The sequence below is a fragment of the Prorops nasuta genome, unplaced genomic scaffold (genome assembly GCF_024137725.1).
Source record: "Prorops nasuta isolate Cenicafe-Biocafe unplaced genomic scaffold, Cenicafe_Pnas_1.2 PNAS00004, whole genome shotgun sequence".
NCBI lineage: Eukaryota > Metazoa > Arthropoda > Insecta > Hymenoptera > Bethylidae > Prorops > Prorops nasuta.
In genome coordinates, this window is record NW_027116801.1 from 5,320,120 (window position 1) to 5,346,166 (window position 26,047).

A 26,047-nucleotide genomic window follows, 5' to 3' on the forward strand; every position below is an offset into this window, starting at 1 on the left:
GTGTGCGGGTAAGGGCAAACATTCAAAATACTGTTTTTTTTTCAACAATCAACATAAATGTTACACAAGACAATCAATATAATAATAATTTAATCATTTTTAATTGTTGGATGTAGGCTTCTTCCGCTTATTTTTTCGCTTTCATATTTATACACATTGGAGACATTTAGATCTTTTGCAATACATACATGTTTATTAGGACTATTAGGAATAATTGAATGTTATATTTTATATGAAATATTTATCAAATGAAAGTAGAGAGAGTCAATATGTAGATATAATTTACACTCGCATACTCTTGCACTCGTACCCTTACTCCACAAGTAGAAATTTTTAATAATCCAATGTATATTTAAAAGGACTTTAAAGTCCGAGGGTTTTTTTTAACTACATATAATAAATAATAGAATAGCGTTATAAAGGGTGTATAAGCAACTTGCTGTTTTTACCTTCATTAAACACATCAAGTTTTTTTCCACGACGAATCTTTATAAAATAGATTTTCTGTTTCAAATCAAGATAATACTAATATCGACATTCGCATGCGCGCGAAGAATAATAAAATATAACAAGAATAAATTGAAATCCCTCACTGCCAAACCACACATTTCACCACTGCATACTTATAATTAGTCGAAAGAAATACTTTGTGTATAATTAAAGAAAAAAACTAAAAATATATATTTAAACGAATCCGTCCCAGCAAGAGATTGTTAGGTGTGTGTGAGTTAAATTTGGAAAGAAGAGGTAAATCACGAGGGTAATATTATAATGTTTTGTGGATCCCGCTAATGGAACGAGTCAATTTGTCAATTGTTTTAAAAGCAATATGCTAAGCTAGGCTGTTCAAAGCGTTTAAGCAGTTTGAGCCTCAAGTTTACGCGCAGAAGTCGTTTACCTGAGACACGCTTAAGGAGCTTTGCCCGTAGCTGGAGCTTATTTACAAGCAGCGTAGCAGCAGCTTTAACGTCGCTGCGCTGTACTGCGTGTACCCACCCTTATATCGAGAGAGATCTCTTACGTTGCCAGACTTATTCCAGCGCACACACCGGCACTATCGTCCCGAACAATCGCAGAAGCTTCTTTCGAGAGGTGTAATAATTGAACAGCGAGAAATCGGATCGTGGAAAACGACACGTGTAAACGCGACACTCCGACGGAAGCGTTCTCCGAATGAACGCTGCTATGGTAATCTAAAAAAAAGGCTTTCTCTTATTTTCCAAAGCAAATAGAAATCTTTTGTTATGCGTTTAATGAAAAACATTTTTCAATGGAGAGAGAGAGAGAGAGAGAGAGAGAGACCACGCGAGCGTGAACTGACGTGGTTATTCGATGTAGAAATCAGTCGGGTGGTCGATTCTGCCAGGCGCGTGCATTTTTTTCTGTCCGATGTTCCAGCCACATTGGCATAGGGGTTACAAACGATTGGAACGGAGGCGCAAATAGTCAACAAAACTACAATCGCTCTTTTCAAGCTTTCACTTTGTTTCTCGGCGTTAGCAACGAAGCAAAACCGATTACACGAGACGAGAAACGGCCACTCGCCTTCCCCTACCGCGCAGCTCTCTACCGAATCTCTATTGTTCGAGAAACTGAAAAAAGAGCTAGTCCTGCTGGCATCCTTAACCGGCGAGATAAAATCGTGCCAAAGGTTCGGATAAAAGCTGGTCGGTAAGACGCGTGATTAGTTCTAGTCAAATAATTCAAATCCAATAGGTTCCTGGAAGAAAGTTTGCCGCTTTTAGTCGAAAGATTCTTCCTGCGCAAAGTTGGACGTTATCCAGGCTGGAGACAGTGACAAATAATGGAGATTGTTGAAAACGTTAAAGCGGCAGGGGTTACAGGATAATTATAATGCTTGATACAAGCTTTTGCCAGAAATACTACAGCTACAACGAAAACTATTATTAGCCTTGATAATAGTTCAACCAAAAGCAAGCGGTGAGCGTAATCCCCGTGCAAATTCGATAATACACTGCGCAAATTAGTAGTTTCACCGAATTCGCAAACTTCCTGAAAAATAACGATGAACGCGATCAACACGAAGAGAAACTCAACTGGCGATGGTTAAATTAATGGTATAAATCGTGTTAAAATGAACAATCATGCATCGACATAATTAGGAATTCCATGCATATAGTATATATACGATCCGTTTAAAATTTTCAGTTTGCGTCGATAATAATTCGTATTTCCGTTATACACCGAATGAAAAGCTTTCGACAGCGAAATTATCGTTAATGGAAAAGAAATGTCGTTTTATGATAATTAACGATTCAGGCTGCATGGGCGTTTGAAATTTTGCGAATCCTCTCACGATTCATCGAGTTATGGGAATTCGTCAAACTTGGTCGTATTACATTACGTGAGATTCTTGACAAATGAAAAGATGCGGTCCAGCAGAACGTTTAAATATTGCGACTATTGAGTCGTTTGGCCCAAGTGTGCATAGTTTTCATTTCTAAGAGACCAAGTGAATAATAGTGCGAAACGTGTGGTAATAGTTGGTAATCTTTAATGTACAAGTTTCTCTTTAAAATTAAATTTTTACTGTAATAGAAAAATATCTAGTTTAGATTTCTGATAATCGTTATTTTATAAAAGGAATAATATAGATTGCGCACGTTTGACCTTTGTTACGAATAAATGTGCATGTCCATGAGGAGTTTGCACATAATATAATCAATAGAATAACAAATATTTTGATGATATCATAAATCCGTTGTACGTTAACATTATTGTTTGTAGTTATGTTATTAATGCTTCAGTAACAGCAATTTTTTACTCAAAATCACAGTAATAATAAAGTAATGACAGGTATGCTTGCTTTACGTTCAAATAAAATACCAGCAATTACACTTATTATTTTCCTCGATGTTTTATTTTGAACATCCATTGTACATTATATATGGTGCATATACTTTGACAAAAGATTATTCTACCAGTGTCTTAAATACGTGCACACGTTTATCCTGACTCACTTGTACATACGCTTCAGGTCATATTTTGACGCATCGTGTCGCTACATGTGAACCCACACTTAAAGTTCAACTTTCCACACGAGACTATCTTTTAAATCTATCATTTACGTTGGAAAAATTCGGTCGAGTTCCTCTTATTCACAAATTGTATTTTTGTCGGAATAAATACTAAAATTTAAAGGAGAGATCCGTGCAACGAAAGTTTATTTTTAAACAACTCTATTATATATATATATATATATGCGCAATGCGAGATGCAATAACATCATAATATATCGTGGTAGTGGTAAGATCGTTGAGTCAGAATAATTTGATAGCTTCTCTCTGTGCTTTCAGAGATATTATGCGCGATACTCACACTTACCCTGCCAATGACTCTAGTGGCATGGTGACAGAAAGGTAATGCGTGAATATTATCGCAATTCATTGGTTGATGAGATAGCTTCACAGTTGGCTAGAAGGAAGGGTATCGATAACGTTCTTGGCGAGGCTTTGTAGTCGCTCTTCCAGGACGTGGCTTACGACTCTTCTCGAATGAAGTTTCGAAGCGTACAAAAGCGTTTCTCTATGGCGATCCTTCCCAGTGCATTCCCACGTCAACTGGTCGACCTTACTCGCAGACAATTGATAATAGGAGTCCCATCCCTGCAGCTACCCCTAGCACACCACCCAAGTTTCTAAGCACCCCACGATTCCAGCACTGCAGGCAATTTATGGTGGCCTTTAAACGATTGGGCGATGAGATCTCACAGCGAACTATATAGGATAGAAAGTATCCTAGGCTCTAACGAACTTTCGCAATTTTCCATTGGAAGCGTCCTTTTCCAAGAAGAACTTAACCTCGAAGGTCCATAGAATTTCCCTTGGGCTACTTTGAGCGACCTCACGCCTGTAAACAGAACCGAACTACTTTAGCTTTCCTGCTTCCTCCTCCCGCACCCACACACAATGTGGAATAGAAAAAAATATTTCTTATTCACCATGGAAACAGAGGTCAGCAAAGTTTCCTATAAGGGTCAGGTGAGTTATGGAATACTCGTTGATTAATCGTCATGACCCATGGGATTCGCCGTGATGCATGCGGATTACAGTTACGGAATTAAATTACGTAAATGTGCGAAAGAGTAGGAAGGAAGATTAATGGGAGACGGAAAATGTGAATATTTACGCGTTGTAGGCGAATTGTTTTTATTCGCAGCACGAGTGAACGGTTTAGCTGTACGTGCCGTGTGATACTAATCGGAGTGACACCTATCGGTGTTAACGCGCTTATCGCGCAATCTACTCGAGAAACAACAACGGGAAAGCCCGCTCGAGGCTTACGCACGTTTCTTTCCACCTATAATTCCGATTTGTAATAATTAATTAAATACGCTCATAGGTATACATAATTCTTTTAATTACCATATCTTTTAGCGTTTGCCATTTTCTGCTTTTACCCCACCTTCTATCTTATAAATTTTAACTCTGTGTACACTGCACGAGTTATTTTGCCACATTGTGCGGTGCTCCGGCTATTGTAAAACACAGGGAAGATTTATATGGCTCAAAAGACCAAGTTTGGCGATCGGGCTAGTTCATATGCAAATACCATCATCAGCGACACAAAGCACGACACGTACAACAATTTATGCGAAGTAACCACGAAAACCTATATATTCTTAATCAACATCGAGAGAGCTACACGTGCGGCGCCTTTGAAATGAAAGCCCTCACGAGTATTATATTGTATATACTCTATATATGTATATATCTTCGACACGAGTTGATAGAATATCAAAAATAAAAAGCTCGCGATTCATTCACACCTTCCAGAGTAAGCTGCTAATTCAAACTCGTTTAAATTCTCGTAGGGAGAAAAAAGGGCAGTATCATCCCGCAAAAACAATGAGCTCTCGGTAATTACGGTTAACCTGGGTAATAAAAAATTTAACAGGTAATTGTGCGGCTAATTATACCCATTTACTTGGTAGTAGCAACAAAACGCGGAAGTATTTTAGGAATAAAAGCTATAAGAAAAGCGAGAAATCTGCCGTTGAAAAATGAGTGGAAGGTCGCCGAAATGATAATGTACTTCGTAATGCATTCAAAGTCAGATAAAACCGAGGATTCGCCGCTTTTTATGTTAAGGTCAGAGTCCTCCAGTTTTCCCTACCGTATAGGAAGGACTTTTCGAAGAGCCCCCGAATAAAGAGGGAAAGTCAAACGGGTGAGTTGACGTTTATTTTCATGATCGCTGGGATCCAGCTGAACTCCCAATCATTAAGCAACAGTCTCCCCTAGCTTAACGTCGATTGAGAATTTCACCTTTTTTCTTATCCTTGCCATAAATTCTTTTCACCTCATTTTTTTATTTAGGCGATTATAACCCCATGCACACTTATATATTTATATAATACAGTGTATACTTGGACGAGAAAGAAACAATCGAACGATATAACGGGAATGATCGAGAATATTTAAAAATAGATGTTAAACGATCCGTCGTGATTGGATGGCGAGAGGAATGATAAAATAAAACGGAGGCACTATAGAAGAGGGCGCGCGCGTCGTTATATTGGCCAAATGGCCAGGAGCTAATTCAAATTCAACTCGGCATGGCCAGGACCTACCCTTTTCCAATAGGGCAGCAAAGAACTTTACATAATCCATTAGAAAGACGAGGGTTAGGAAATTTGGCTCTGCAACGACAGCTTCCACAGTGTAGGAGGAACGAAAGTCTGAGAAAGCATTCTTTTCAACAAGATCTGCCTCTTAGGTGCTAAAAATTTCGGGGTAAAATCTTCCAAGGGAAAAATTTGCTCTTTTACCAATAACATTCTCCCAAGGCCCTTCTAATTAAATTTCTACATGGAGAGAAATGAGATGCGGAATAGTAAGAGTTAATACGAGCATTGAGCAATAAATAAATGATTCGCGTCTCAGGAAATCTTTGTAGAAAGGTGGAGAAAGGAAAGTCGAAGCATGGGCGCCATTTTTGATGGCTATACAAGTGGAGAGTACATAAATAAGAAAAATCCGTTGTACTTGGCGGAATTGTAGCTGTGGTGTAGGGTCGCCTGGAGCATTCTCGAGATTCCGGAGCCATGTTCTCTTTCTCGCTCCCTCCCGCGCTTCCTGTTTCTCTCGAAAGGCGCGAATCGAGCTCGAGTGCAGTGTATGCCACTTGCCTTTACCCAATTCGTAAACGACTTGAAAAACCGATGCACACCGCAACTCTCGTTACTCTCGTCGCACGAATAAATCATTGACGTTTCTCTCCTCGAAACTCTTATTCGCTCTTCCAATTCCACTTTCCCTCGCCTCGCAATTATATGTGTGTGTGTATATATATATTATATACTTTCAACGAGTGTTAAACTCGTTAATACTTCATCTATATATAGTATATATATATATATATATTTCTCTCGAGGTTGTAAATTGTTCTTTCCCTAAATTTATGGTGCAGTATGGATGAGCTTGCGAGGCGTTTACGAGTTTGGGAAGACATCTTTTTGCAAAGAAGCCGGGTCTTGTCTTTTCTCGAATTCGTAAAACGACTTTAGAGTCGATGTAGCGGGTCCTCTAGCAGCTTTCTTTATTCCGGTCACGCGAGGGAAGCCCGCGAGTCTTGACTTTTAGCACGCGTTCCATTCACGTTGCGCAGCTTTACGTGTTTCGTCCGTGAGAATACGCTCGCTATTTTTCCCCGGTCTGCACTTCCACACGTCCACTCCTCTCCAGTTTCTCGCAAACTCGTCACTGCCAGATTCCACATGTTTTTCCTTCCTTTCCTCTATCTACCTTTTTTTTACTGCTTTTTTTCTACAAGGCCTTACTTTGTACTTAGAAAAGCATTAGGGATTGAGTTTCAGTTTCTCGCCACAAACGGAACTTATCCAAAACGATCTGTCGGATATAAACTCTTGGATATATATATAGAGTATATGTATATATAGAACGTACTGTGGTTCTCAAGACGAAGGAGGAAAAGAGAGGAGGGGCCAAAATCCATACAAGTATTTTCCTTATCGAAATATGTTCGAGGTTATATTTATACGCGCCTTTGATGCGTGGATTTAAAATCTGAAGAATAACGTTCGTATTGCACTCGGCGAAAGAGGGACGTTGTCTGCATAAAATTGTTTATTGAAACGATTCATTTTATTATTAAAATCCAGCCAACGGTAAATTTTAAGGAGACGGCAAACAAGCGTTTATCTTATTTAATTATTTCATTTATTTATCAATATAGTGCAGTACATAAATAAGCATTTATAGATACCGCATTAATATTTATTATTCATATATACCAATGTATATTTATTGCGTCAACATGAAAATGAAGATATTCATCAATTTATCAAAATGCATGGTGAAAGCAAAATGATTTTTGAGATTAATTATCGTTGAGGTATTTGGTCAATTTTTTCAACGAAAATATAAACATATTTATGGGAAAGTATTTGAAGTATGTAGCTGCAAAATTGGCCATCTCCACTTTTTCCAAAACTATTTTTATTGCATTTTCTTGTACAGAACATCAATATCTATCGTAAAAAATCACATTATTCCGGAATATAGATATAGTCTATTTTTATAGGGGAAAAATAGGGCGTGCTGCATATACTAAGTATTTTGAGTACAGTAGAAAATGTTTTCCCTGTGAAAAATCACTTGTTTAAAGATAGCCACTTTTGCAACTCTACGCTTCGCAATTAATTGTCTGCAATTAGGTTCTTTTAGCCTACATCAAAACATGCCATTTATTTACACAATAAACTTCACTTGACCTCATTAATAAATAATTTAATCGTTACAATAAAATATTTTTAACAAACCTCTGTTAATGAATATAATAAACGATACATGCTCGAGTGTAAAATACTGTTAGAATTATAGGTTTGTCGAAATAGCGACATCCAAGAGTCGAGTCATACCTCGCGAAAAGCCAGAAAAATCGTCCTAACTGAAAAAGAAGCTGGTGACGGAATTTATTTCTGTGGCAAAATTTTTGCCAAGAATGATAAGATAAAAATAGAATGGTCTGTAAAATCATCGCAGATGAATAAATAAGTGTAAGGAAAGAATTACGTGGGATGGCCAGTGTTTGGGCAGCAGGTAGGCAATTCGGGGTACATTAATGACGATTTAATCGCGCGCGTTTATGGTAATCAAGCTTGCAAGAGTCTCGCGGCAGTTTATAAATCGCAGGTGCCGGCCTGGAATGGCGTGAATGCGCTTGAAATATATAAACCGCACTTCCTCCGTGGCGGCTCGGTGGTGGTCTTGCTGTAAGTTTGGAACCGCGCCATAATTATAAAATGAGACTGGAAACTTTGCCGAGACAAAGGTGCTGTGTCAGTAGAAAAACACACTTGGCCAGCGAGAAATTAATTTCACCGCTTAACGTACGATAGCCATGTCGCGCCGGATCTTAGCCTTAAATGGGTTTTCCGTTAACTCTCTGTACCACTCGCACGTTTCTACCTTTGCGACAATAAAGTCTCCGTGAGAAGATCTGTTCTCTCACGTTTACGGCTTCTTCCTCTACTCTGCTCTATTCTCTTTACTATTTTTTTTCTCATTTTCTTCAACCCATCCCAACTGTTTCTTTTCTCGCCTTTTATCTTACTCGCGCGCGCGTACCGAATAAAAATTGTGGGTTATGTTCGCGAATGTTCATGGTCTTTAATTCCGTGTAATCCGAGAACCAGGAGAGTCAGCTGAGATTCTTCATCGCGGAGCCACTTGGTCGGTTGGAGTAGCACGGTAAAGGGGGGGGGGGGAGGGTGAGGGAAGAAAGGGGTGAGATTTTCTTTGAAAGAATCGTGTTGTCGAAGAATCGACAATCTCTCGCCTCTTTCGTAATTTCATTGTTCAATCCCCCGGGGGCATCGGACTTTTGGTGTTACTCCTACAATCATCCGATTCCGTAGCTTTTCAGGACACCTACCGTTCGACACCACCGGATAAATTTCATTCTTCTTCGCTTATACCGTGAGAGACGCTCCGACTGGACTGTCGGCTACAGAGATCATTCACCATTTTACTTCCTTAGTTGTAGGTATATATATATATATATATATATATATATGCGGAGAAAACAGAAGAAAAAAAAAGTCTAATTTTGACACTCTCGTTTACTGACGTAGTAGGAATACCTGTGTATATATATATATATATATATAAATCTATAGGTATGTACACAGAATGTACGAGGCGAATCATGAAAAACTGTGTAGGTTGTGGATAAAAAGTACGGCGATGTATCCAAGTATTTTTTGGCGAATTTATTTATCGTCGGGAAATTTTAATTAATGATAGTATAAATCAGTAAATTCTCGAGGCTGTGTACGTGCATCATGTACAATATCAGAAAAAGGGGAGTATTGAATTTTTCATGGATTTATGAATATGGTAGGTATGAATCATGGTCGGCCGAAGTGGGCAAAGTGCAAAGGTGCGCAGATAATCCAAGGAAGGGATGGCCTCTTTCTTTCCACACTGCGAGGGAAATTACATCGATCAAGCCGGAAACTTTAAATTATCCGCGACTGCATCAGACGGTACATTCGATAAATCTTAGCCGATGCCTCTCGTTGTAACGGTATCAGCGCGTCTGGCCTGATACCCTTCTTCTCTACTGCTGCTTCATCCCGACTCATAAAATTCCATCGAAATCCCTTGATCCGCTTGAGAGAAGTTTAGGCACGTGTACATGGCATATATAATGCGATACGGTCCCGAGAAAGACCTTAACGTCCCACGAATAGACCTCCCGTTGACAAACACCGGCTACAAACATCCCGAAATTACGCCTCTTCTGTTTCACTTCCGGTGTAGCGTTCGGAAGAACGCAAAACGTCGAAAAGTGACGCAAGCAACATCTTCATGACCATTCTCGTCTCAGTCTCTCCGCGTCGTAAAAAGAAATCCATCAAATCTTCTCGCATGGTTTCTGCGTCTACTTTTATCTCTCGCTAAGATGTAAATTTTACGATTTTTAGATTTACCGTACTTTTGCTTGCTTGTTCTGCTCTTTAAATCAAATGAAAGAATTTTCACGCTGAAAATGGACAACAAAAAAAGATGATTCTGGGAGATTCAATAAATTTCTTCGAGATCCTCGTGAAATGGTCTGACCAAACACAGAAGTTTCCACTTACGGCAAGGGAGCGAGCGTTAATGCGCTATCTTCTTTAAAAATCAATAGAGAAACAAGAAGGTAAATCCTACCTGGAAGGAGCCCAGTCGTTTTCTATAATTGTGTTCGTGTTCCATTAAATGTTAAAGACGACACGATGTAAAAAATGTATGGTCTACCTCTGTAAAAAGAAATTTTATAAACGTTAAGGCGGATTTATTAAAGTTTGGCGCTCGAGGGCTGCTAATGGCAAATTTCGATCCTGCAAACGGGATAAAAGGGCACCAAGGATTATTATTATTACTAGTAGAGAAAATTTGCAGAGAATAAAAAGTGTCCAGCGTGTGAAGACAAATATACCAATAATTCTTTGGATGCAGCTTGTTTAATTCGTTCTAATTTCGGTACGCAAGTAACGAAGAAGGTTTAGCGACGAAGCTTTTTGTATTATGCACTTAGCCCTTTGCGACGAGCTTTTTATTAGTTCAATAAAACAGGATTACTCGGCTACTGGTTCATAAGAATTGCTGGCTTTGCGGGGGCAAGTGAAAAAAGCACCCTCTCAGGTTACGTAAATCGGAGAGAACATACGTAGTAATTACTCTCGCGTTATCTCAGCATTTACCCAATTTTATTTATCGTTCTCCGAATTCAAAATAATGCTCTTTCTGATAAGAACTTTATATTCTCCTATACCAATTTAATCCATATTAAATTCGCCCATATTTTTACCTTCAATCATAAAATATAATGTAAAATTCTTTGAGCGAGTCATGCTCCTGCAGGTTTGATTAACCAAAAATCAAGCTAAGCTGTACCAAAGCTAACGTTATACAGCGGCTAAATCTCTTAATTTAATGCAAGCTGCCCGCTGGGGGAATATCTCTTACTACGAGACTTTCGTAAATTGCGATTATTCATTAACAAATAGCTCTCCGCTTCGACCTCGACGATCTTGGGAAAATAAGACGCGGCGCATAGCGGGGGTTAAGGCGTGACCTCTCGCTCTTTGCCACTGCAAGAAGATGGCGCAAAGCGACAAGAAGCTAAAGATAACAGAAGAGTAATTACAACGTGCCCAACTTTCCAACTTACCGAGAAAAGAACAAACTCCTTTTTCACGATACTTATAATCTCGTGGAACCGATTAATTAAAAATATACGAAATTAGCTATAGTCGAAGGAACTTTAGGGATTATTCGATTAGAGGCTGCGTAAATAAAGGACAAAGCATTTTTTTAACACGCGCCTAAACCTCGCATTTATCCGTGGAAAAATGTCGGAGAAATTTCAGACGAGAGCTTGGAAAATGTTTTGCGTAAGATTAAAAAATATTGCTACGAGTTTTTGGCATTTTTTGCACATTACATCATATATATGTATACATGGATATATTTGAGATTAAAAGAGCGTGGCTGGAAAGCGCGAAAGAGCGTTCTTTTTCGCGGGATAGCAGCAGGCATCTCTAGCGGATTGCACGCGTCGACGCGCGGTTGCATCGTTAAAAGGAATGCGAAGATTATGCAAAAATCTCGAATGCAACTGTCGCTGGCCGTTGGCAGACCCGAAGTCGCAGCTGACAACGACACGGGCGCCACGTTTCGAACGTCAAACCGAGCAAAGTTTCGTAATTCTTGAACCATGACAATTCTCACGAGACTCTAACTTAGTTTCCTTATCAGTCCCACGTTCTTGCCCCTTCGCCCCAGCAGCCTTTTCTTTAGCCGGCAAGCATTTCCGGAACGTTCCATGCCGATGACTATTAACTTAGGTCTCACTCAAGTGGCCATAACCTCAAAATTAACCACTTACCAAACTATGCCGCGATAAAATTTATTCAACTTTGATACATTCCCACTGCGCGAGAAATGGACCTCTTTCCAATTAACGCTATTGAAATAAGGCTAACCTATATATGTAGCATTAGTACTTCTTGTTATATATAGTCTCTAGAATTAATTTACTCTCTTGCTATTATCACCATACAGACACTTGTGTATATACACACAGTTAATCCCAAGAATAATTATATAGAAGACGAAAAAGTTTATACATTTTTGAAATAAAAATTTCAGTAATTGCTTTTTCTTCCTTTAACAATTATATGTTCATTTTAGCAAAATGAAAATAAGGATAGACATTTTTTTTTCAAGTTGATGTATTATAATTTTTGCATTATTATTGTCACGTAAAATTTGAGAATGACTGTATTCTTGTTTTCTTTATTCTTGATTGTGCATTTTCAATCTCGACGGAATTCATTTTTACGGTGAGAAAAGTAAATCGTCGCCGCGGTCACATCTAAAGTTATCCGTCCACAGCTGCAGATTTTGCGGGGCCGATATTTATCGGGCGCAAAGATTACAGTAATCTTTGGTGGCTGAATTGAAATTGTAAACCACTGGCGTATTTCGGAAGGGTGTGGGGCTACATCGTCGAAAGTTTAGCAACTACAGTGATTCTGGCCTCTTCAGCCCTCGCTCCCCATTCCATATAGTATTTCTTTTTTCATTCGGTGCAATTCGCGAAGAATGTCCGAAGATGCGACGCGACGGAATCTCATGCATCTACGCCGGAGCATATTTTGAGCGACGGCTCTACGTTTCTCAAATATTCATTCAGCTGAAATCTGTCAAGACTTTTGCTGAGGCTACTGTGGCAAATCATATACTCTGCTACATATAGCAATAATACGTACATATGCAGCTGGGCCAGGGCGCATCAACTGCACAATAGTATACCTTGGCCAAAAAACGTTTCATTCGTTGAACCATTACCGTCAGCATCGACAAAAGTGTACAACAATAATGAAGAAAGTTAAATTATTTTTCCGCAGTTATCGCAGCTTTTAATGTGAAAAAAAAATCATTAAGCCAACTCCCGAGACAATTAAATACTGAAACGCACGATCATTAACAGTTAATTATAACATCCATTATTTTATTAAGGTAATGTGAAACGCATTCTATCAGGATATCGTGAGTAGTAAACATTTTAATGACTGCGAGCAAACATTTGCATTTATTATCTACTCATTTCACGTTTCACGTACGGTTCCAGGCTCGTATTGCAATAATTTCGCGATTCCATCGTAAAATTTTGGTAAATTTATCGTTGCACTACTTTGGTTTGTTGCGTTAATCGCTAGCATTAATGGAGCTATGATAAACCGAACAGTATGCGCGAATATGTTAAAATCAAGGCAGGGGGTAGGCAGAAAATTAAAACTGTTCTGAAACGCGTAATAATCTCTTTTTTTTTTTGCTTATGGGAGAATTTAGTCTGAGTATTCTGAGAAGAGCGTAATTCTGTTAAGGGTCTAGAAAATTATACGAGCACAAAGTGCCCGAACATTGAGCATTTTCAAATTCTACGTTCGCCTAGGTAGGCGAGGTCAATTACATTGCCGGCTCGTACACTTCAGAAAGCTTCAGCCGCTTCTTTTTTGGTTCGAGCTAAGAAGAAAGGGTAGACTGGTAAGCCCAGGGTGAAGAATGAGTAAATTCTCGATTAAAATTTGTTATTTCGGTCTGTCGGATAATTATCATAATTCGAGGTAGCAAAAGATGGAAGATCAGTTTTGTCCAGTGGTGGTAGGTAGTGGTTAGGTATACTTATCTTGATAAATGGTATATATCAGTCGTAGCGACGTCTGACTGACGTAATCACTCCGTTTCATAATGACCCGTCGGCACCCAGATGCTCTCATGGAATTCGAAGATCCTTCTTCGGATTACTCGCGATATCTCGGTGAAAGGGAAAGATGACAAAGGACAGCTCAATTTCTAGCGTTCGCAAATCCGTCGCTTGAATTCAGGTCCTCCTGTCAGATATTTCAGCATCGTTTATTCCAATACAATAATAATCCTGTAACCATTAATCGGGATTGCGTTATACCTTAGCCCTGCGTTAATAATGTAATGATTCAGACCTCGCACACACACACACACATACACACACACACACACATTTGCCGTAGCAATTAGTGGGGAAAGAGGGAGGATGAAGAGATGCTCGATAAGTTGGTAGAAGTAACTTTTCTTTCTTCTTGCACACCTCCATACACACACACACACACACATACAGAGAAAGACTTTCTGAAAACTCGAGTGTTGGATTAATTTCGTTCAATCTCCAGAGACAATCTTTAGAGGCGTTTTTCTCTATCCGTTCTCCCAGTGAGCTTGGCCTGTGCGAAAAGATTTAAGGAAGTGAATAAGATAGAAACAAATGCACTGGAAATTTCCTGCAACATTTACAATTATTTTACGGCGCAGACGTTTCATCTCCATTCAAATAAATAGAGTTAATTAAGTTAGTGGATTTTCCATTTGAAGAAGACTGCAAGAGGTCGAGAATAAAAATGAAGGAATAATCGTTTGATGTTTCAGGTGAATTTAAGACGGATGGTATCCTGATCTCTGGCACAATGTGCAATTACCATTTTATCAGCGCGCAGTTACCAACGCGTTATGGCCACTTCTACTCGCCGAGGTACCCTTCTTCTTATCCGAAGAACATCCGGTGCACTTACCTCTTCAGAGCAACGTAAGTGACCTATATATATAAATACACCTACAACTCGTCGTCATATCGCACCTTAACGTTTGTTTTTGTCCTATCGATACACCCGCTTATCATTAATTATGCACATTAACGTAAGTTAGTAGCACACACCACGAACCGTTAAAGATAATCCATAATCGAATGATAGTTCACGTGACTGAGCTACGTTGAGTCGAGCCACTGCTCGAACGGTCGATCAATTGATACGCGCGCACGAAGTATGCTTAATAAGCATCAGCGAATTTAGGCGAGTAAAGCTTGCCTGGAAATTAGCGCTGCCTATCATATCGAGCCAACCTTCCTAAATCCAAACTTCCGTGGTTCCATTATTGTCGCTTGAAAATCTGCATGCTCCTCCTCCTCCTTTCATGATACGCGTCGTGAAATAGTCACGAGATATTTTTTGGTCGATCGAAAAGGTCGGAAGCGCAATTAACCTGATTAAGTCCTATCAGCGAGGAACGCCATAAGAGGGATGAGCCTATGATTGGAGCACCTTTAAGGTCCGAATGCATATAAATCCCAGTCGGATGGGGAGAGGCGGAAGCGGGCGTTCACTATAATCATCAAACATGCTGAGCTAACCTGTAAATACAGATACGTGACCAGTGATGTACCGCTACGTAAATTTGCTGAAATTTTCCTAGCGAGCTGGAAAGCACGAACAACTCGATTCCCCGCGCTTGATCGAATCATTCTACGTACATACGCAAACTTTGAGCTCCATCTGCCACAGTATACCGAGCTGAAAAAATTGTGCCTAATCCCGGGGCTAACTTCAATCCTTTAGCCGGTTCATATTCACCCAGATATCTCGTCATCAGGAATTTTACCGGCTTCCTGTTCCGCGGTAACTTTGCCCGTTCCTCATCTGGACTCCTTGTTACCCGAAAGTTTATGTCCATTCTGCCATGAGCATTTTTCCCCCTCCCCCCCCCCCTCTCTATACTATACCTTTCGCCTCTCCCATTTCTCCCTTTCACCCCTATCCTGCGGTCAACATAAAAATTCTAACGGGGAAACGACTATAGTTTTTCTTTTTTTTTTAATTTCAACAAGTCCGAACATTTTTGTTAATGTTTCTTTTTCCCTGATATGTGTATGTGTAGTATACAAAGCTTCAATTTTTGAGAAAAAGAGTTGAGAGAGTTTGTCTTATCCCACCTCCTCCCTTCACGGGCTTATCCCAGCTGCGCTTGGATTGCCGTTAATTGCATAAATCACACCTGATGGTCGAACTAAAGCGCATAAGTCGCGTACTATAATGTAATTGAAACAGTATTTCATATGCAACGTACACATCGCGTTTCCGTATACGCGGAACGGCCAGTGATATACAGTATCATAGTGACGCTATTTTGTATCGAACCACATAGTTTGATTACGGTAACGTTAATAAACTTACTGTGCTATAAATATAATAAAACAAATGAAATAAAATTGTAATTGCTCACATATTCGTAATATTTCTTTCATACTTTATTTATTTCGAGCAATTTTTCTCCTCTCCTGATGTAACCTTGAATTTTCGTCAGATGTTTCCCCTGTAAGATCATACCAGTCGATGTTTCCTTATCATTAACATGTGTCACCGGAGCATTACCATAACCGTAAGAAGGGAAAGATCATCGCTCATTCGTGTCAAGTAATGTCTAGACCGGCACGCAATGCGGGACGCGTATATATGAGGTTAAATTCAGAATGCGTTTAGGTGCAGTGAATTTAATCGTGGCGCGAGCCAGTATGTGGTTAGAATTTCCGTTGCATTGTGGCTTCTGCTTAATTGCAGTAATTGTATCAAAGTAGCATTTGTAGTTTGGAATGCCCCAATAGCTATATGTACATATGTTATATACTATATATATATATATATTATAGTATATATGCATAGTACTATCTGCAATATTATCGCAGCTAGCAGTTCCCAGAAAATTTACATACCCGAACGATTTTATACTTGAAGAGAGAGTTAGGATATATTTAAAAATTGGCACACAAACTTTGATTTATTCCTATTGATATTTGTTTAATTTCCCAGAACGTTTCTCGTTCTCGTTTTTTTTTTTGCTTCCATTACTGTTATTAAAGGTTCGGGTGTTTTTTGTGTTGCAGGCCCACAGAGAGGATCAAAGTAGTTCTGGAGAAAATTTCGCTGCAGAAGGGTGACATAAGGTGAGTCAGTTTTCCGTGACTTTATCGGTCTCTTTCCACACGAGTGATGTATAAAAGGGAAAGCCGGAACGAGGGTAGGGATGAATTTGGAATTACCAGGAACGATGGGGCTTGGCTGCATAAAGCGAGAACGTAGCTTAGTGATTTATCAATTTTTCCGGAGGCCATTCGCGCAATATTCGAAGCATCGGCTGCGAAAAACTGAACCATACGTCACTCGCATATTGGAGCTTGAAAATGAGTTTTACAAGTTTCAAGAGAACCTTGGAAAGACGGAGATTTAACTGTAGGATCAATTTTATGAATTTTTGAAGTACCAGGACCCATCCGGACTGCGTAAAAGAGGTGCCATCTAGCGAGAGTATCGACTCGATTTAAAAACTTTAGAAAAGAGGTCGCCTCGATCTCATCAATCCACTCTCGAGTCTCACTTATTAGGTATAGAACTGGTATTTCCACCTACTGGTAAACGGCCTTGCTAAATTTATCTGTACGACGTAAAGCTCGAAATTGAATATATGGAATCCGCTACGTAATATTTATAAATTACGAATAATCCAAGAATATTTCTTATACGACTATGAGTATATATCGGTGGCGTCGAAACGAAACGACGGTTGGAGTGGCGCTGTGCTACACGTGAAAAATGGCTACCCTAACCTAAAACTTCCCCTACCGATCGATGCCGAGAAAATAAACTTAAGCAGCGACGATAAAAAACACTAGATAAGAATAAGGAGACCACTTAATTCCGCCAAGATTACGCAAACTTTTCCATCGGAAGTGTTTAAATTTCGCATCCTTCGTGAAGCTAAAGCAGGAAACTTTAGCGCGAAGAATCTAATTCCTCGATACGGATGGTCCACTCACGCGTCTCCGGGCTTAACTAGACTCGGATTATATGTTGGTGATTACCAGCTTGATTTATTTTATACGCAAGCGAGCATTATTCGCAAAGTAATCAAGGCCGGATACCCTCGTAATACAAAGCTTAATCATTTTTAGGATCGCGCTGCTTCGTGATCGCCAGTCGGCCGTGCTCGAATCTCACAAGTTTATTCCAACCTCGCAATCTTCGAGCGCCTGTATTCTCGACAAGGTGTTCATCGGTTTGGAACAAACGATAGAGACGACTCTGAATTTAGTATTGAAATGTATATATATATATATATATATATATATATATATATGTGTGTGCGTGTGTGTGTGGACTGAAAAAAGCTGATCGTTTGTTTAGAAATAGATGTTGCGCGTTATTCATTGGAGTGTTGTAAAATCTGGTGGTAAAGATAGGGGTGAAAGGTGGGGCGGGGGGCGGGGGAGAGGGTGTTGAGAAATGCCTCGATACATCAGCGTTAAGCTGCTCTGTCAGACGCACTCGGATATTATCCTGAATAGAGCTGATGGATACCGAGAGACTCTTCTCTGCCAGCCACTCGATACAACCATCCACCCTCTTCTTCTACCCCCACCTTTCCCACTGCGTGTACCTCTCCTCCATTGCCGCTATAAAGGAGATATGCCGATTCTCCTACCACTCAACCCACTCAAATTCAGGACTCTCGAACAAGCACGCTTTGTCAGCCCGGTCTCGCGCTCCCTGCCGAAAGTGAACTGGCCGCAATGAATCAATGACTTTAATTAAATCCATTCTTATCCACTTCCATCGGTTTTATACTTTTAATCCCGCTCCTCCTTCTCCCGGCACAGTCCACATATTTTTGTCAGTTTTAATCACAGCGATTCGGCGCGAGGTATTAATTTATTTATTCGCCATGATAAAAAGTCCGATATTACTACAGCGATGGTTCTTTTTGCCAGTCAATATACAAGAGCGGTATATTTTCAGTCTTTGTAATGGGTGGAATTTTATTGCCCATTCCGGTAGAGGTTTGAATGGGACGCGTTTTACGAAAAACTATAGATTATCTCGGAATAAACGACAGGTGCGCCGAGCGGACAATAAAAACAATGAAGCTTCAATTTTTGCGAAATTCTCACCAGCGATTCGGAGACTCGCGAAACTCCACTCCCGAAGCATTGCCTCGGTGTTTTAAGGGCGAGTCGGGAAAGAAAAAGAGGGCGCGGTTGTCGCAAATCTATATTCAGCGAGTCATTCGCGAGAAAACCTCGCGTGCTTCCGTAAATATATATATATATATATATATATATATATATCGGGTCTGTGTGCGTTATGTGTATAAAAAGGCTGTTCTCGAAAGTTTTGCAGCTAGGGTGTTTTAAGGATGTTTAAAGCAAAATCTTGCTTGATAATCTCTTAACGAAAGATGGATGCTTTGAAATAGCGTTAAAGATTTGGCGGTAGTTTTATATCGACCGGCCGCGAAAGAAGAGTTCCGAAAGTAAATGAGCAATTCTTTTGCTGCATTTACCGCGCGGGAGATACAGAGCTATGATGGAATCGCTGGAGCGAGCAGTAGTGGATGGGATTCGCACACGCGTTACGAGGGCAAAAAATGATAATTTTAATATAAACACAGAGAGACGCAAACGGCAAAGCGGAAAATACCATTCGTAGCTATCGCAAAGCCGCAAACTCAATTTGCACATGCGAGGATTTCACTCGTGGAGAATTTCGCCTGGTTTTACAAGCACGAAGCAAGCTGCGAGTTTGGCTCTGTGCGAGAGCGCGCAAACCTTTAAAGCTGCGACGCAGGTTTAGGGCCGCTGAGCCAGAGAAAGACGCATTGGCATATTCCCCCTCCAGGCCGCGCGGCAAAAGGACTCCCGATTAAACTCTTCCAGATTGCCGACCTTTCATGCCTAAGCACCATCAAGCTCCGGTTATTCTCCCTTGGTGCGTCCAATTCACCGAGACATGCAAATAAGATTCGCCAAGGTCTCAAAGCTTTCAGCCCTCCAAAAGTCAAACTTTATCCCCACTTATATTTTCGCACCAAGCAGCTCCAATACTCTTTTCGCACTCGAGATTTATTCTTATTTTTCAATGTCAGATTTTATCCTCGCTTATTCCCGCGCGATAAATTCCTCCTCCACTCGAGTTTTATTTCGGTCACTCCCATCTTCCGCTTCCTTCTCCATTTACTTTTAATCTTCCAGCACTTTATTGTTCATCCTTTCGTCTTTCATTATTATTCCTTCATGATCCTCCATTTAACGATATTAATTTGTTCCGTTGCGTTGCTTACCTCGTCGTCCTTTCGCTCGCTATTATCTTCGCTGCCTTGATCTTTCCGTTTTAATCCCAGCTTCCTTTTATACAGATTTGTCAGCGAGCGTCTTTGGTAAAGGATCACCTTTCGCCGCGAATTTCGCCAGTTCTAATTTGGAAAGCTGAAAGGTCACCGCTGGAATGAAATTAAGGAAGCTCAATACTGAATTAGGACGGAGTTTCAGGATTTATCACGGATTAACTCTCGCGCTCGCAGTGCTGTGCAGCCTGTGCAGAGCTGGAGCTTCCGCTCGCGTTGCTGCTGCTGCTGCTGCAGGCTTTTGCCTCCTTGGCCGCGGCCTCTTCGCAGGACCATCCCACTCGAAAAGCCTGTCCTCGCCGTTTATTATATCGGATCGAGCATTCTGCTCGCGCGAGAACTTAATATGGGTTAAGTAGAACCGTGCTGATAGCCACCATTTCCGCCGGAATCTCCCACTTTACTTCGATCCAAATTACTTTCAAAAGAACCTTTATTTTCCCGCAATCCCCGCACCTTCCCCTTAAGAGTCACATTTCATCTTGCTCCTCGATCATCCGATCCTTCAGCCGTAACCGCACGAACATTCCTTTCAGACGAGAACAAAAAATGCGTCATATCGAATGCCACTCCTCTTCGCTACATGATATCCATCTCGACGTTATTTTTTTATCTCGAGATCTGATTTAAATTTGTCGTGGCGTTGCGTATATGCGCGGTGATGATTGAGATAAATTTGGGTCTGCGGCAAGTACGGCTAGGGTGGCTTTCGAGGGACTATTCAAGTCCGGGTATTAAGCGTGTGACAGATTTATGTCGGTAATATCCGAAGCTTCGGACGCTCGACGCATCGGTGGTGATAGTAAAGTTGCCGTCTCGCGTACGCGACTATCTCTCGTTAATGCGCCCGCTAGGTTGACTCGATCATTTATTGAAGCACTGCTTGCTAATACACGATTTCGGTTCGCCGCCGAATTATTTATAACTTTTATCCCGCGCAAATTTCGTTCCACCTTTCTCTCACCGCGCGATTTAACGTAAATCATTAATCACCCAACCAATTACGCGCAGTATTTTCTTTCATTTGCTTATTTACACTCATCTTTGATAATGCGATAATGCGTTCGTTAGCCGTGGAATAACGCGCGTTTGCTATCCAAGTTTCCCCATCCCCGACGCCGCTTCTATTATATCCTTTTTTCCTTCTCCTTCTGAGAAGAGATTTTCTATTAGCCGATAATTTTCATTTTATTTCGCGCAGATTCTTATTGGCGTTATTAAGCGAAGCGTGTAGAAATGAATTATCGAGAGACGCGAAAGGATGAATTAGCCAAGTTGAGAGGCTTATGGGTAAGATCGTGGATTTCCGTGGGGTGCTCGGGCGTTCCCGTGCGGCGCGCACAGCGGCGGACCTCTCGAGACAAAGCAGGCAGGACGATCTCTAAAATGAGACGCCGCACCACGCCGCACCGCGCCGGCAGAGGCGGAAATAACGGAAGCCGAATTCACTCTCATTCCGTGCCAGGTCTTTTCACAATTGTTCGCGCTGCCAGAATCAGCACTGCTCGACTGAGTCTCCACTTCGTTCTGGCACAATGAAAACTGTACACTTCAAGTGATGCTGAAACGGATAAGTCGATAATACCTTACACTTTGTAATTGCGCCAGTCTCCTATTTTATTCCATGAAATTCCTCCAAGAAATTATCCTCCCCTTGAAATCCGACGGTGAACTCGCGAGAGAACCTCGCCTCGTTGAAATATTTTGGCCAAGTTTCGATTTACTTCCGGAGTCACTTAGAGATCGCCTTAAGGATCCGTGAAAACATTTTAACTCCTTTTCCAAACTGTTTGCGACGCAATATACAAGAAGCTGGCTGGAGGAGCCAGTGGCAGACGATTTACTCAAATAATCGTTGCTCCAAATACCTATCAAATTAATCCGTTTCCATTTAACGGATTAACACTATATACTAGCTATATATATATATACATATTGATACGAATTCTCTTTCAATCACTCCGTGCGCAACGCAGTATTCTCACATACGCAGCTGTTGCTAATCAACTTTCCTTGAGTAAACTTTAATTTAAGGAGATGAGGCTCGCACTCGCGTTTAGCTTTATTGGAACAAGCCCTGTGAAGAGCCGAGGATCTGCTTAATTGGTTCTCCGAACTACGTATACCTGCTCGCTTGATACAGCTGAATACGTGGAGGAAAATAAGCCAAAATCTTCCCTTTCCTCGGAGAAATTCGAGCAAGCGTTTCTATATACTGCCAATGCTTTTCTCCTGCGTTATTAGTCGGTCGGTGGGTACAGTTTTAGTTTTTACTACTTTAACGAGAGGTCGACCAGTAGAAACAGCAGCGCAGTTCGCAGAGTCAGCCATCGAATACACGCCGGCATCACTGCAGTTTGGCAAACATTTGAACGAGTTTGTTTGATTAGCTTAATGGTTCGTTAGATTTTACACCTCTTTGTCGATCCTAAACCGCTTTCCCCGCTCGATATTTATCGGGATTTTTCTACTTATAACGTGTATATATATACGTACGCTGTGCGCGTGTTTCTCTTTCTTCGTTTCTTCTCGTTTTCTCCCGCAGAGTCGAGCCACGGTCTGTCCCTCTCGTTTGCCTCTGCACCGTGTTGCCCTGTCTATCTCGGTCGGTGGCCGCCTCAAACCTCCATCCTTCCCTATTTTGCCCTCGCGTGGTGCCCGGATCGTTTACCTGCCTCACGTGCCACCCATAAAACTTGCAGTCATGCACCGCTGCAATACTTGTTCAAGAGCAACGCGTTACGTGGAACTTTTACATATCAAAATTCGCCATGTATAAAGGTTATATCCGGTAAGCAATATCGCTCGCGCTGCAAAGTGTATGACGATAAGGTTAAACGCTATGGACGGCTCGCCGGATAAGCTGAAAATTCACCTCTGACCCTTGAAAATTAAAGCATAATTGACGAAACAGACCGGTGTAGCTCATATCTCGCACAATTCGCTCGATTCGTTTATTAATTCTTTGATGAATTAATCGGAATGCTGCGTTGGATGCGGAGACACACGAGTCGAAAATAGAGACACGAGGATGAATTATTTAAGACGGGCGAGGAAGAAAGTTTGATCGAGAGGGGGGGATGCGCAAGAAAATGGTACGTAGTATACCTACTATAGGGATCCGAGCTTTATTTGGCCTGGCTGGTAATTGAATGTGTCGGATGGTGAATATCGATGGGCAATATTTATTTTCTACGAACGCCGCCGCCGCAGCGCGCGCGGACTTTCGGCGGGCATAGCGAATTTCAAGAGAGTAGCCCGATACTCGTGCAAAGTTTTAAGTAGAAAACTTTTGGAACCGTACGCGCGATTCTGATATCCTTTAACGTAGCCTCCGATCTCGTTAAACTCGCAAACGTTAATAGCCCGAGTCTACGGAGTAAATAATTCCTAAGCAAAAGGCAGTATAGAATTTTCAGACAAACTTCGTAATAACAAAATTTACGCGAATCGACTGGAGATGATATTACAGTTTTTTATTGATGATTTTACACAGGGCCGTTGAAATTTCTTCGTATAACAGGATTGCTTCGTCCTTTTTCCCGCGGTTTACTTTCCGAAAGTCGTGAACGTTAATAGTCCGACTAGTGACGTAATTCACGATTAGCTTAAAAGATCCTAGACTGACACACGGTGGGTTATGCCGGTCGGTTCTTTAAAATTTATCAAACACTCCGGGAAAGTGGTGGCCATGAAAACTTGATAAACCCCGCGAAAGGGCCTCGTGATTAGGTCGTAAGCAGCGGAGTAGCTATACGATATCACGTAGATCCGCGACGCTTCTCAGAAATTATTAACAGCTCCTCGTTTATTCTTTCCTCCTCACCAAACCATTTTCTAACCCTATCCCTTCGTATTCACTTGCAAAGCGGACTAATAATTATTCATCCGTGCAGAGAGCGAGCGAGGAAGATTATCGTATTTGAAGAAAACCACACTTGAAAAAAAAAGTCTGACGTTTTAATCGACTTTTATACTATATACAGTGTACCTATAGAAAATAACGAGAGGGAATGAGCCGCGAAAGCAACGTTTAGTCAGGGTTGACGCAAACAATTTATTATCTCCAAATTCGATTCTTATTAGGTTATTGTTAGACAGCTCCTTGTGAAAGTATCTCCTATGCAAGCGAAAGAGTTTTTGAAATTCATAGGTATATAGTACTGGGATAGGTCAGAGAAGTGAATAATCTGTCCGAAGGGTTCTTGGTAATCCGAAGGGGTAGAGGCGATCGTTTGAAAAACCTATTTCTAGGAAGCTTAAAGAAAAAGGGAAGGATAGTTGCATCGGGGGCAAAAGGGTTCGTAAAAGCTCGCGGCCCATAAAACCCAGATGCAGGATGAGGAGATTCGTAGGGGGCTTACGCGCGCAAGGGGCTAAAAGCGTTTTGAATGTAAAGCTGAAAGGGAGGGGGTGGCTCTTTAATCTCCGACCTTCTCTAGATAATCTTTCTCTGCCAGCGTAATTGCTTAACCCATGCTGGTAATGAGGTTATCTCGTTTGCCATCATCGATCAAGTCTCCAAATCGATGCTACCTTTTGCACTCGTGCAATTCCTTGCTCTGGCTCTCTCCAACCCCCTCCCCTTCCTTACCATTCCACTACCCCCCAACCGTCCCTTTCCCCATGATCCTATAAATACTCTTGACCATAGGAAACCTGTGAAACCACCCATCGATACCTTCGGGAACCACAGCGCTACGTCCACTTCCTTTGTAACTTTGCTCTCTGATGTTCCAACCCCGTTCACTCTCAACTATCCAGCCGCGGTTCCACTCTCATCCTTTCTCATCACTGCGCTGTTACGAATTCTACTATACAGGAACTTTCCTTATCTCCAATCAATTTATAATAAAAATTATCAACGAGTTTCTTCACGAAAGCCTTTGTTACGTAAGTTTCAACTTGGTTCTCGAGCACTTCCTGTCTAGTCTAGGCCAGCTAAGGTTCTTCACTTGATGGGGTTAAGTAGTTTGGCTAAAGGAGCCCAAGGAACACCCATTGACGCCAGGTTGTACCTCTTACAACCACTACATCCACTTGCTTTGTCACTTCAGTTGCTTCACTCACCATGCTGTTTCACCTTAGTATACCCTGACTACCTTCGAACCACTCTTAGCTAACTCTGACTAAGCTTGATTACTGTTCTCCATCCTTCTTACCAACACCAATCCCTTTTTACACCCGGAGGGTGAGGAGGGAGGGGGAAGGCTATCTCTCTTCCATGAGCTTGTAATTGCCCCTTTTTATATTTTACAGCATGAATCTTCCTCCAGTGGTCCCTTTTATTTCAATCAAGCTTATTACACCATCTCCCATCTTCAATCTTAGGCCTAACCCCTAGCTGGCTCCTTTCTCTCTTATTTTATTTCTTCACTATTAAACTTTATTGTCTCACTCCTGCCAGAATTATTTCTCGGATTCAATTCACTCATTGGCATCATAAAATTTAAAGAAAACTTTTTTTTTCCTACTTCCTCCCAGATTCACTTAGGTGCAATCGCGTAAATTGTGAGTTTCATGTCGAATAAAATTTTATCCCGTTACGAGCTCACGTTGATCAAAATGTTTTCTTTCTCTTCTTGCAACAGATTAATTTTTAAGCAGAAATTAAACCAGCAGAGTCAGCTTTACGATTGGTATTCCCAGTTCCTACCGGCAGTAAAGTTACGTTTACTATCAATTAATAATAGTATACGTGATATATGTCGACAAATCGTAAAGCTGAAGTAGTAACGATGCGAGATTCGATGAATTGAACGAGTTTTAAGAAAACAACAAGTTTAATTGTCAACTCGTGATGATATTATCTCGAGTCTCTGGGAAGTTTGGTTTTAACCGTGGCATGATTAACCATATTGGATGTACGAGAGGAGCAGGGCAGGAGAAGGATGGAAGGGGGGGGGGGGTCGTGATCAGTTATGAACATTGCATCATCGGAAATTGGTCCATTAAGATTTAATGGA

General features: G+C 40.9%; 1 protein-coding gene across 1 annotated transcript in view; it reads left to right on the plus strand.

Moving 5' to 3' along the window:
* Sol1 overlaps positions 1–26,047 on the plus strand; it is a 140,571-nt gene that overhangs the window by 96,143 nt on the left and 18,381 nt on the right. The window contains exons 5-6 of the mRNA XM_066725355.1: positions 14,502–14,658; positions 16,789–16,848. Coding sequence (XP_066581452.1) covers positions 14,502–14,658; positions 16,789–16,848 — 217 coding nt within the window. The remainder of the gene's footprint in view (positions 1–14,501; positions 14,659–16,788; positions 16,849–26,047) is intronic.